The 13,415-nt window shown below is 42.5% G+C and overlaps 1 protein-coding gene across 13 annotated transcripts in view; it reads right to left on the reverse strand.

Moving 5' to 3' along the window:
* Positions 1-3,450: 3,450 nt before the first annotated feature.
* LOC135513920 (splicing regulator ARVCF-like) overlaps positions 3,451-13,415 on the reverse strand; it is a 411,972-nt gene continuing 402,007 nt past the window's right edge. For 7 of the 13 annotated variants that reach the window (XM_064936936.1, XM_064936940.1, XM_064936935.1 and 4 more), the window contains 6 exons: positions 10,827-10,938; positions 10,498-10,648; positions 9,787-9,840; positions 9,125-9,219; positions 7,830-7,938; positions 3,451-6,352 (listed from right to left, as the gene is read on the reverse strand). In XM_064936936.1, the coding sequence (XP_064793008.1) occupies positions 7,837-7,938; positions 9,125-9,219; positions 9,787-9,840; positions 10,498-10,648; positions 10,827-10,938 (514 nt within the window). In that variant the 3' untranslated portion in view covers positions 3,451-6,352; positions 7,830-7,836. The remainder of the gene's footprint in view (positions 6,353-7,829; positions 7,939-9,124; positions 9,220-9,786; positions 9,841-10,497; positions 10,649-10,826; positions 10,939-13,415) is intronic. The other 6 variants (XM_064936939.1, XM_064936938.1, XM_064936942.1 and 3 more) reach the window with 4 other exon arrangements.

A 13,415-nucleotide genomic window follows, 5' to 3' on the forward strand; every position in this document is an offset into this window, starting at 1 on the left:
CTCTCCTCCACCTCAATCCCTTCCAAAACCCTTCCCACTCCACCCCTCTCACCTTTTCTCCGCTCCACTCCATGTACCGCCAAGTGGACTTTTTCATTTGTACAGACATTTTATTAAGTGCCTGTGGCTCTGGGATCAGGCATACTACCTGGTTGTTAGCGTACCTGGTCGCCACATGTTTTCAATGGTGCACACAGATCTTGGAGCCTCATCAGCTTCTAGAGTTGCTTCTTTTAACTCAAAGCAGGGACAGTCAATGTCCCACGCATCTCTTTGGCAGAGACAGGTTATGTCTCTGTACTTGAAGTGACCTGGCAACACACTTATCACTCGATGCATCTTCATTGTGCCTTTTTACTGCAGTTAGATGGGTTACTTGAGAAGAGATCAGACAATATACTGAGATTAGAAAAACTTTGAAAACAGTCCATTAGTCACACAGCCACTAGACAAGATCTCCTTCTCACAGTTTCAAAATTGACATGCAAAAAAGCAGTTCTCTGTGTGTGTGTGTACGTGCACACACCTACCTCAAGCATTTCCTGCACGTTTGTGGTGATTCAAGACATTTCAGCTTGTTGAACAGTGCCTCAGCATCTGGAATGTCTTCTTCTAGGCTCACCAGGCTGTCGGCTGATCTCTTCAGGATCCCGCCAACACCATCTGGAGCCCTTTTGCCATGGCAGGCCTCGAATATACTCCAGCTTCTGTCGTGGAAGCCTCGCTTGAATGGTTCAATCGAAAAGAGGAAGAAGTTTCCCTTCTGTTTATACTGGCTTGCTGGCCCGTTGCTGAAGAAGTGCAGCCGTTTAACTTCTGGGTCCCTCTCCTTAACCATCGTCAAAACTGGATCAAAGTGTGCCCAGGTTGCTGGCGGGTCATGCCTTCTTGATGGTTAGGTGGAGCAGAAGGCAACGGGTGAAGGCTGTGCTCCTGCAAAAAATACTCAAGGGTGGAGGGTCGCCTGCTGATGCGAATCTCCGAAATTAAACGACTGGACTTCCATGGAGTATTTGCAGGAGTAATTCTCGCTGAAGTACACATGGATCAAACACTCATTGTGCTTGAGACTCTTCCCTCAGCTCCCTGTACGCTGCATACTGCCATCTGATGTTGAAAAGGTGGTGCCTGAACCTGAAGAGCCTGTCCTGGACCTGACTGACAAGTTCGTCATCAGTCGTTTGTCACCTCCTTTCTTTACTGTAACGTTGGTCCTCTGTTCATCTTTGGAGCTCTCAACTGACCAATTTCTTTGATGGGGGTTTCTCTGCAACATCCCTCTCTCTCTCTCTCTCTCTCACCACCTCTCTCTCTTCTGCTGCTCCAGTTTCAACTGTTCTGCCTTATTATTATTCGACCATGGTAGTCATTTATGAACATTTGAACATCTTGGCCATGTTCTGTTATAATCTCGACCCGGCACAGCCAGAAGAGCACTGGCCACCCCACATGTGCTCTCTCTAATTCGCTCTTTCTCTCTTTCTTTCTCTCTCTCGGAGGACCTGAGCCCTAGGACCATGCCCCAGGACTACCTGACATGATGACTCCTTGCTGTCCCCAGTCCACCTGGCTGTGCTGCTGCTCCAGATTCAACTGTTCTGCCTTATTATTATTCAACCATGCTGGTCATTTATGAACATTTGAACATCTTAGCCATGGTCTGTTATAATCTCTACCCAGCACAGCCAGAAGAGGACTGGCCACCCCACATAGCCTGGTTCCTCTCTAGGTTTCTTCCTAGGTTTTGGCCTTTCTAGGGAGTTTTTCCTTGACACCGTGCTTCTACACCTGCATTGCTTGCTGTTTGGGGTTTTAGGCTGGGTTTCTGTACAGCACGTTGAGATATCAGCTGATGTACGAAGGGCTATATAAATACATTTGATTTGATTCCCCCTACACCCAGGCTCTGTTATCGCAGGTAATAAATTCCTAGAGAAGTCTCTCTCATCATGGCCAGAGTATAGAGAGAGAAGGTTTCACAGGAGAACAAATGAACCTCTTCTCCATCATAGAACTTGAGAACTGAACAATGTCCATGTTTTGGAGAATGTGCACACGGTCGGGGGAGAATCCAACTACGACTGGCCCATTTCGTTTAATGTTTGTGAAACTCATGAGAGACAATACAGGCACATTACCATAACTCTGTTTATACAAGAGTCTCAGTTGTGAGGCTTGCCTCTAATTGTTGTATAAAATGAATGAGCAAAGATTAAACTATTTGTGAAATTATGTAATGTGATTTTAAACTGTTTAATGAAGGAAACTCAAATTCCCTTTGGAGATTGACTAAGTCATAGGCCCGCCTCATGAGCACAGACATTGATCTGGCATCATGGGACAGCCCTTTCCTACGGTTCTGGATATAACCCCCACCTTGGGAATTTCCCTGCAGACCAGTACCTCAATCACAGAGGGAGCTAAGGTTTGAGTAGAGACCATAAACCTGAGTATAAGCTAAGGTTGTAATGGTTGTTGAAACTCTGAGACTATCGATACCGACAGAATAAGAGCAAATATTTGATACTAATTACCAGTCTGCAGCTAGGAATTCTATACCATTGAATGCGAAGGCCGACAAACGCCGAAACCTCTATTCTATAACAACATTTCTGAATGGGACTCTGAAGTATCTATTCTAACCACGATAGACGGGCGGTTGAACTTCCAACAGAAAGGACGATTCCAACAGAGATCACGATGACACACTGAGCATAAATATATATATTTATTGCAATTATTCCAGAATGAGTGAGCGTTCATGTGCAAAGGTGTAGCATTTCAACGGTTATAATTATCAATTGTGTAGTGTATTTTGTCTTTCGCGCTCTTCTCAGTCCCTTTGTCTACCAAGCCGCCGTACCGGTTAAGCCCACTAGGGCACATCCCCTATCATTTCCTTGTAACCATATCTACTTTGTTTGTTTGTTTGAGCAATTCTGTGATTATTTAGTTAGTTAATAAATAAATGATTCAGACAATTGATGTATGGATGATTCATAGTGAAGACTGGGTTCGTGCAGATAACCAACAATTTACGACGTTTGGAATGGGACTAACGTGAGGTAAAGAATAATTCATTAATTAGAAGACTAATGGATCAGATTTGAAAATATTTTAAAGTTATATTAGGAAAATTATAACTTTAATCTGAATATTTTCCTTGGTGCCCCACCTTCCTAGTTAATTACATTTACGTGATTAGTTTAATCACATAATAATAATTACTGAATTGATTTGATAAAATAACAGTCTTCAGTTTAATGATGCCAAAGACACGACAGTAGCATGAGTCTCTTTTAACCATATGACAATGTGACATTAGTGACAACATCTACAATATATTATTTATTGGGAATGGATTTTGGCTTGAGGTAAAAATTCATGAAGCTGTATAGATCCTTGGTCTTCTTGGAATGGAATATCAACACAAAATTCACAGGCAACATGTTCTTTCCAGGCATGGTTTATTGAAAACACACCAAATTGATACTCTACAAATCAGTATTTTTTACGTTATTTGAACAAGTGTAACACTTGCCTCTGGGTATTAGTAAAATCAACATAATACATTCTGTCACTGTGGCATCGCTCTGATAGCTATGAAAGCATTAATGTACTCTTCTATGAACTCAAACCATGTTTTATGTCTCTATCTTTTAAAAGTTTATAATACAATGTAATACAAAGCAAAAACCCACCAACAGTCTAGTCTACACTGAGGACAGAGTGGGTGAATGTGTGAGTGTGTAAAATGAAGGGGAAGGGGAGAGATATACTGTAGGGAGGGAGGCTGACAGAAGAGAATAGGAGATGTATAAGGGGATGAGGAGGAAGAAGGAACGGCGGAGGGATAAAGAGTTATATAAAACACAATGATATCTTTATGTACCATGGAAAATGTTAAGGCACATGATAGTTACAAACACATTTGCTACTGAGCAGTACAGTTACTTTATTTTGAAGAGTTTGAATCAGTGATATCTACACAGGTAGGTCTTGCTCATTTGATTCAATTTCTGCCCCATTTTCTTGCATTTCTTTCACAGCACAGTTAGCACAGTCCACAAACAAGCCCATGGACTCATTTCATATGTATAGAAATACAACACCAGGTCCTCTGGTTGCGTCCTACAAAATGCAGTCAGGAATAGACAGTCAAAGATTAACAATCCAATGAAAAGCACACAGATTTGAGGACATATGTGGACATGGAGGACGTTAACGTGGGGCTATTATTACAATGCTTTTCTCTGAAATCAAATGTTTATCAATACATGTACTTTACATTTTTATTTGATCACATAAGTCTTTGTAAACACTGTGTAAAATATGCAAGCTTTATAAAGTCACATCACAAAGAAATTCGGCATTCAACGCAGGCACATGCCATTTGCCTATAGCTGACACATGAGTTAAGCTGTCCAATAGTGGAGGGTCCCCTCACCAGTCCCAGAATAGGTTCATAGTGGAGAGTCCACTTGGAGATGGAGATGAAACAATCACAAAACCACTACTAAACCTTTAACCACATGTGTAGTTCAGCCTTTCTTCTCGTCTCTTTTTAAAAGACAATGACGTAATCATCTGCACTACTACATTTCAACTGCCCCTAGAAGAGGGCACAAAAAATATAATAATCAAACAGATGTTGTATACTTCATACGTGATGCAAATTCTGCCTTGAACCACAGGAAAACTGCTCTCCTCTCCGGATATAAATGACTAATATCCAATTACACCACAAAAACTGGCACTTAAAAATAATATAATATAAACATTTGTACATTTTTTCATGCTTGTTTCAAATAGTTCTTTAAAGATGCATTAGTGAAATCAAAGCATGTTTTCAGGTTCTCAGCGACTTCATATAAATTGCAGTGTGAAATGTGAAGGGAATTGGAACACTTCTGTCTAACATCTTCTGTCTATCCCTGCTGCTGTATCCAGCCATCCATCCATCCCTCTTTTCTCTGTCTTATCTCTTGAGTGATCCCTGCTGAATCATCCCCTCCCTCCCCCCTCCCTCTATTCATCTCCATGAAAGATTTGGAGACCAGGTCATCAGTTCAACTCGCCTTTAAAAAGAAAGCTGAATAACAGCTCTTCTTGTTTTGTTTTGTTTTCTCTTGACAGTACAAAATATAAATATGTGATCAGCATGACTACAGATTTGACACTTAAATGATGTGGTTATTTCTGTTTACAAACATGATATTTTATCCAATGAATGTGCTTCCCAAACAACCTATTATGAGTACACAACTAAGACGCGTCTATTGTTTTCTCTGTTCTCTTTTTGTTTTTCTGTGACCCTAATATACATTTATAAAACCAACAAAAATATAAAATGCTTTTAGATTCTACCCTTTGACACCAGGAGCATGGACTTTCCATTCCTTCATTAACACAATCCATTTATAAACAAAATGTCTTATATCCTCTTCAACTTTATTACATATCAATGACAAACTCCAACCAACCAAGCAATTCATATATCGTCGGCAAACACATATCTCTAGTCTGTGTCGATACTGAAAATATATTTTCATTTTGTTTCGCTCAACAGCTATAAGTAACCCAACCAAATGCACGTCATTTCACTTCCTTAAGTCCAATCAACACTTGCAGGTATACAGTTCCATTAAGTGCCCTTCAAGCATCAAGTCCTTCAAACCAACCCAACCTTCATCTACCACACCAGTCCACACTTCTTCAATCCGGAAAACCCAAACAAGAACAAAGACCAGCAAAATAAAAAAATAAAAAATTATATTACAAACAAAAACAATTTACTGTGCCTCGACGAAAGACAAACCAACAAAAACAAAACCTAAACAAAAGGTTAAATTGTAACATAGAAAAAAATACTATTAGAAGCAAACTGTCTCCTTTCCTTTCCAACACACTTCCTTTCCTCCCAACAAACATCACCTTCTCATCACCTTCTCTCCCCCACCACCAGTCATCCATACATTGCCATAGAGATAGAGCTCTAGAAATAATTGTATCTCTATGACAATAACTGCTTCCCCTCTTCCATCCTGACACCATGCAGTGCTGCTCCAGTCAGAGTCCTTGCTGTTAGGGTACCCTACACCTGTCCATCCAGTGGGGAATGTAGATATGACAAGTAGTCGTTTTTAGATTTTCTTTTCTTTCTTTTTTTATACATCATTTCATTTGCTGATTCAAAAGCATGAAACATTGGTTGTTGGATGATTGTTTCTTTTTTCTTTCTTTTACAAAGTCTATCTGCTGACGAGTCAACATCAAAATGAGTTCCATGTGTTATGGCAGTGATGACATGGGAGATCCTCTAGTTTGGGTGTTACGCTGTCGTTATTTAAGCCTAGAACACAGGAGAACAGGGAGGGTGGGGGGACACAGGTGGTTATGTCAAGAGCTGAAAACCTATAAGAGAGCAGGCTTGTGTACTAAAAGGCACCCTATTCCCTATACAGTGTACTTATTTTTACTGGAGCCAAATGGGCACTGGTTAATAATAGTGCAGTTCAAAGTGAATAGGGTGCCGTTGGACACAGGCATGGTGTTTAAAGCAGTTGAATAATCAAGCTTTTAAAGTAAGTCAGAGGGCACAATGACCAAATGGTATTGCATAATCAAAATCACAATACAAAAATCACTATATTCATATATTCATACATGCTTGACAGATGTCAAATCCAATGTAACAGACAGCGAGAGGGATGCTTTGATGATAGGTTTGCAGCTACTGCATAAAGCCAGCTTGATTAACATACAAATGAAGCAGGCCATTCGTATGATTACTCTATCTTACCTGATTGACTCAATGTCCATTACTCTGTCCATTTTAAGCATGTCTTTGTTATAATAGATCTGTTATTTTGTTCATTAGCTTTGACTTGACTAGATCTTAATGTGGTGATCACAACCTGTTTTCACAGTTATTATATAAACTCAATTGTTTTCAGCACTTCATTCTGTACGGATGATCATTGTCATATTTCAGTTTGCGTTTCAGAGCACCACATGAGGAGTTAATCAAAGCAGTATGGTTGATCCCTTACCTAGGACAATAAGAGTTATGGGGAAGCAATGAGAGAATAAAGAGACGTACAGCAAGGAAGAAAGATAGCCCTTCACCTCCATAGAGCTGTTGATGATCAGCCACCTACCACAGCTTCTCACCCAGAGCAGATACACTCAGTTATTAGTGATGGAACAGGAGCAAAGAGATGAGCAAGTGATGAGAGGATCCCCAATAGTGAGCTCTCGTGATGCTAACCCAGAGCAGCTAGCCTATCCTAGCCTACCACAGACTGTAGACATAACCGAGAAGGAGGAGCTGATGTGTGTGTTCATCCAGGCATCCATTATTTATCTGGAGGAGCTCTCTGTCCCAGGGAATGGTGTGTTGATTACTGCTGATAGGGAGATGATACACCATGTTTTCCCCACAGCTTTTCATTACAGCTACACTGGGAGGAATTGTGTTTGTGTGTGTGTGTATTCCATCTAAAGTCTAGATTTAATCCCTTTCATAATTTAGAACAAACATAATTTCATCTGGAATAGTCAAGGGAGTCGGTCTGTTTTGCAACAGATGGGTTTGAATCAGGCAGGTGCTCCACAACTGAAAATTATGACATTTCATCCAGCTTTTCTCAAGTTTGGTGTCATAAGCCAACTACTCTGGGTCACGCAGGTCCAAGCACAGATAAAAAACAAACAGAAGTTATGTGTGTGAGGGTTAAAACAGAAACAGTGTGGTGGTGGTGGTGGAGCTAACAAAGAAAGGGGACTAACAATCCAGAAAGTGGAAAACTAACATTTGTAAGACCTACCAAGCATTTAGACCCAGGAGTCAACAGGCTGAGGTTTAACGTCACAAGCATCCACCAGTTTGACTGCAGGCCTGTTACTCCTGACATAGTGTTTCCTATGTGTGTCATTCTGCAGCAACGGGACAAGGGGTTAACAGAAAAACAAAGAGGTCGATAAATATCATCCATAGAGAGGAGTGGAAAGCCAGGGTTAGTTCCTTAGCATAAAGGAAGATGTTTTTTGAGTCCGAAAAAGTGATTAAAAACAACAAACCAAACGACACATGCAAACAAACAAAAACAGAGTGGGAGAGAGCAGTTCAAACAGCAGAGTTGCATTTTGGTTTCAGGCTTCTGGAGGTCTAGAAAGTTGTTGCTGTGCTGAAGTAATTTCAAAACATGAGAGGGATGGGGGCTATAAACATGAGAGGAGATATCTGCCATCTCCAGTCCTGTCTGATGGCTAATTTGCTTCTGGAGGTTTTGCAGCATACTGTATCTTGACAAGCATTTGTGTCTTCAAGCTGCAACGTGTCTGCATAGCTGCCATTCTACACATGGTCAGCAGAGAAGGTCAGCAAAACACCTATTTTCCAATTCTACCTCTTGATACTATCATGATGTCTGATTCTGAACTCATGGTAACTCTTCATTAACCAAGAGGACTTCTAACTGTGTTCGTATGCTTGACCTATCAAACCACCTTCAGTCCTTACGCCACACTGACCAATCAGAGCGTGAGAATATAATCCTGTGATGGGAAACACAGGACTGGACTGAAGGTCACCCTGGTTCAACAGTGAATAACTCATCCTCAATCTCTCTGTCTCCCTCTCATTTACTCTGAGTTTTCTCTAGCGATGGATACCGAGCCACTTACGATACAGGCTCGTGTGTGTAAGTGAGTGTGTGAACCAGGCCTTGGTTCTCGATCTATGAGGAGAAGTGGAGATGGAGGGGCAGGACTCTTTTAATCAGTCCCAGATTAATTACTTTCACAATCACAAAGCTTACACTCAATTATCTGCTGCTTAGCTGTCAGTAAATTGGACTGCCAGATGAGTGGCACCAGGCTCGACAGACAACAACATTAACTGCTGCTGCAGAAAATGAAAATCCAGATTCCTCTTCAAGAAATCAAAAGGGCATGGCATTGACAAATGGGCAAGGGCATTGGAAGAGATGGATTCAGGCTACCTTAACAGAAACGGAGTATCATGACTTGTGTGTTTTAATAGCCTGATCCCTTAGTCACCTATAGCATAGCTGTAACTGTGCGGTGTGAGCTGCTACGGGTCGGTCTAGACCAGACGTACCTTTAATGGCTCGCGTTCTGACAGGTCCACTGACCCGTCTCCACTACTCTTGTACTTGCAGTCTTTGTCTCTCTGGTCGATGGTGGAGTAGCCATCTAATGAGGAGAGAGAGGATCACAGAAATATAGCACTGTTAAATACATTGATGGAAACTTCAGATGTATAAGCTGCATGCAGCCTTCCAGGAGTGGAGCTGTGCATATCTGATGTGGAGGAAGAACTCGTTAGTAGTAGACGAAACAAGACAATTGTGCTTACATTTTCATTGAAAAGAGGAGCACTGAGGAGAACATTAACGTTTGCCAGGTTTTGAAGACAGTCATTAGAGAATTGCCCACACCTCCTGTTGCTCCTGTGTCTGTGCTACTGAATCAATGGCCATCCTTATACCAACATCTTGTTAAGAGAGGGGTCTTGCATACAGCATCATAAGTAAAACACTACTGCACTACATTGTACACTGTAAGAGCATAACAACAATATATTTGCTCATTCCCAATATTGCCAAAGTTTGTCCTACAAACTTTTTTTCTAAATGTCCATGTTGGCAATGGTGTTGTTAGGGTTCTAGAACTGTGAGTAGTTCCTACAGACAAGAACATTGCATCTGAGACTACTATTGTTCCTCGTCGGCGATTGAGGTCATGCAAACTCGGTCTTACCTGGACCAAGCTCGTCCATAGGTATCATATCACCACTTCCATTTTTCTTGGTGCCTGAAAAGCATTTATATGCCATTTTTTTATCATGAGCACCACACACACAATTTGTTTTAATCACGAGCCAATGCTGCTTTCAGGCCAATGGTTCTCGGTCACTGTCTGCTGGTACACTTCAGCAGTAATGCAGGCAGGCTGAAAATGGGTGTGAATGACAACTACACTTTATGTGTATGCATGGTTGCAAAAAAAGTCACATGCCCAGAAACAAGATGACAAGAGAAGTACTGTCATGCTCTCGACTCCTCTGTCAATGAGATGTTTCGTGTTTTAGGCTGCTTCCGTACCTCCCTCTATGCATATATCCTAATATACATGCTTAGATTTGCGTTCAAGAACACACTATTGGATTAGATAAATCTACCCATGATGCATCATTCTCCCAACCACACCATCCCAAAAAGAACCGACTTAACACATAAAGATCACCAAACACTTCAGCACAACAATGAGGGCGAAAGGTTTCAAGCACAGTCCTCCAACAGTAGGTAAATGGATATGAGTGAGACGGACAAAGCAAAGCGCAGATAGATAGAACCATCCCCCTAAACACTTGTTCTAATCATGGCTTCTGATAGAAACAGACACACAGTAACAGCAGCACAGTTTGCTCCATAGATATAGAGCAGTTATTAATATCTATGGTTTCCTCACTCAGTTCACCACAGTAGGCCAGGCCCGGAGGATCCCAAGTCTCGCCTGCCATCACAGACTGACCTTGGTTCTTCTCCATCAGGGGCAGAGTGGTGTCGTCATAGCCTGGCTTGCCATTCTTGGCAGCTTTAGGGGCGCCGGTCGCTGTAGGCTGAGGGGGGGGAGAGTAGAGACATATGACTGTACTAATTGTGTGTGTGTGTGTGTGTGTGTGTGTGTGTGTGTGTGTGTGTGTGTGTGTGTGTGTGTGTGTGTGTGTGTGTAAATGCTTGTACGTGTATATGCGTGAATGCGTGTGTGTTTGTGTGTTGTACTACACAGCCTATTACCTGGAAGTGGCTCTTGTTCCATCCTTCCTTGGTCAGGGCATTCCTCAGGTCCTTGTAGCTCCACACCGTCTGCAGCACGTGGGAGGCGGCCTTGTCCTCACGTGGTGATTGGCTGAGGAAGGTAGACAGGAAGAGAATCAGGGTCGGTATTCACAAAGCATCTCAGATTAGGAGTGCTGATCAGGTCCCCATGTCCATTCATTATAATTGAAAAGGCAAAACTGATCATAGATCAGAACTCCTACTTTGAGACTCTTTGTGAATACAGGCCCAGAACATTGGGCCCAACCTCTGCCAGCAGCTAGTGGAGGCTGGAGCCAAATGCAATCAATCTCACATTCAAAGCCATCTATTCCCACTGGTTGCCCCAGGTGCTTGCTTTTAATTCATACTCCAATGGCCGCACACATCTATTTTCATTCAATTCATTAGCTACTCCTTAGCCCTTCTGTTAATTACATGGGAGGGTTCTCCATTACTTCAAAGTCATTCTCACGGGTGGAGAGAAAACACATTTATTTGGTATTAAATAAAGTACGGGTATCAAATCCCCACTGTAAACTCGTCTTAAATTATCAATAGGTTGTAGAAGGAGACAGCTGTCCAAACAACTTCTCTCTGGCTATCATTGCTCGCTGACTTGATCAAGTAGATCAGATCATTCAATGGGATATATAGTAGAATATAGTAGAAACTGGGAAATCATTAAAACAGCTCCTGAATTCCTATTCATAGTACTTACTATTCAGGTGAAGTGCACTATAGTTTGTTTCCTGGAAACCAGACACTGCACGGTAAGGGCTTATCTATTCAATCTAAGTAGTGTTCTACAGATCGAAATACTGTGACAAGGAATCCAGCTTATATTACCTTCTATTATTAATTCCCAAGCCAGAGAGGACATGAAAAGACAGGGTTGTTACATTGTATAAGGCCAGAAGCAGACAATCCTGGTCCTTGAGAGACTGCAGAATATACACTGCTCAAAAAAATAAAGGGAACACTTAAACAACACAATGTCACTCCAAGTCAATCACACTTCTGTGAAATCAAACTGTCCACTTAGGAAGCAACACTGATTGACAATACATTTCACATGCTGTTGTGCAAATGGAATAGACAACAGGTGGAAATTATAGGCAATTAGCAAGACACCCCCAATAAAGGGGTGGTTCTGCAGGTGGTGACCACAGACCACTTCTCAGTTCCTATGCTTTCTGGCTGATGTTTTGGTTACTTTTGAATGCTGGCAGTGCTTTCACTCTAGTGGTAGCATGAGACGGAGTCTACAACCCACACAAGTGGCTCAGGTAGTGCAGCTCATCCATGGCACATCAATGCGAGCTGTGGCAAGAAGGTTTGCTGTGTCTGTCAGCGTAGTGTCCAGAGCATGGAGGCGCTACCAGGAGACAGGCCAGTACATCAGGAGACGTGGAGGAGGCCGTAGGAGGGCAACAACCCAGCAGCAGGACCGCTACCTCCACCTTTGTGCAAGGAGGAGCAGGAGGAGCACTGCCAGAGCCCTGATAAATGACCTCCAGCAGGCCACAAATGTGCATGTGTCTGCTCAAACGGTCAGACACAGACTCCATGAGGGTGGTATGAGGGCCTGACGTCCACAGGTGGGGGTTGTGTTTACAGCCCAACACCGTGCAGAACATTTGGCATTTGCCAGAGAACACCAAGATTGGCAAATTCGCCACTGGCGCCCTGTGCTCTTCACAGATGAAAGCACGTTCACACTGAGCACATGTGACAGACGTGACAGAGTCTGGAGACGCCGTGGAGAACGTTCTGCTGCCTGCAACATCCTCCAGCATGACCGGTTTGACGGTGGGTCAGTCATGGTGTGGGGTGGCATTTCTTTGGGGGGCCGCACAGCCCTCCATGTGCTCGCCAGAGGTAGCCTGACTGCCATTAGGTACCGAGATGAGATCCTCAGACCCCTTGTGAGACCATATGCTGATGCGGTTGGCCTTGTGTTCCTCCTAATACAAGACAATGCTAGACCTCATGTGGCTGGAGTGTGTCAGCAGTTACTGAAAGAGGAAGGCATTGATGCTATGGACTGGCCCGCCCGTTCCCCAGACCTGAATCCAATTGAGCACATCTGGGACATCATGTCTTGCTCCATCCACCAACGCCACGTTGCACCACAGACTGTCCAGGAGTTGGCGGATGCTTTAGTCCAGGTCTGGGAGGAGATCCCTCAGGAGACCATCCGCCACCTCATCAGGAGCATGCCCAGGCGTTGTAGAGAGGTCATACAGGCACGTGGAGGCCAAACACACTACTGAGCCTCATTTTGACTTGTTTTAAGGACATTACATCAAAGTTGGATCAGCCTATAGTGTGGTTTTCCACTTTCATTTTGAGTGTGACTCCAAATCCAGACCTCCATGGGTTGATGCATTTGATTTCCATTGATAATTTTTGTGTGAATTTGTTGTCAGCACATTCAACTATGTAAAGAAAAAAGTATTTAATAAGAATATTTCATTCATTCAGATCTGGGATGTGTTATTTTAGTGTTCCCTTTATTTTTTTGAGCAGTGTATATCATGAATATAAATGTGTCACTGTGTTATT

The sequence above is a fragment of the Oncorhynchus masou genome, chromosome 25 (assembly GCF_036934945.1).
Source record: "Oncorhynchus masou masou isolate Uvic2021 chromosome 25, UVic_Omas_1.1, whole genome shotgun sequence".
In the NCBI taxonomy this organism is placed as follows: domain Eukaryota; kingdom Metazoa; phylum Chordata; class Actinopteri; order Salmoniformes; family Salmonidae; genus Oncorhynchus; species Oncorhynchus masou.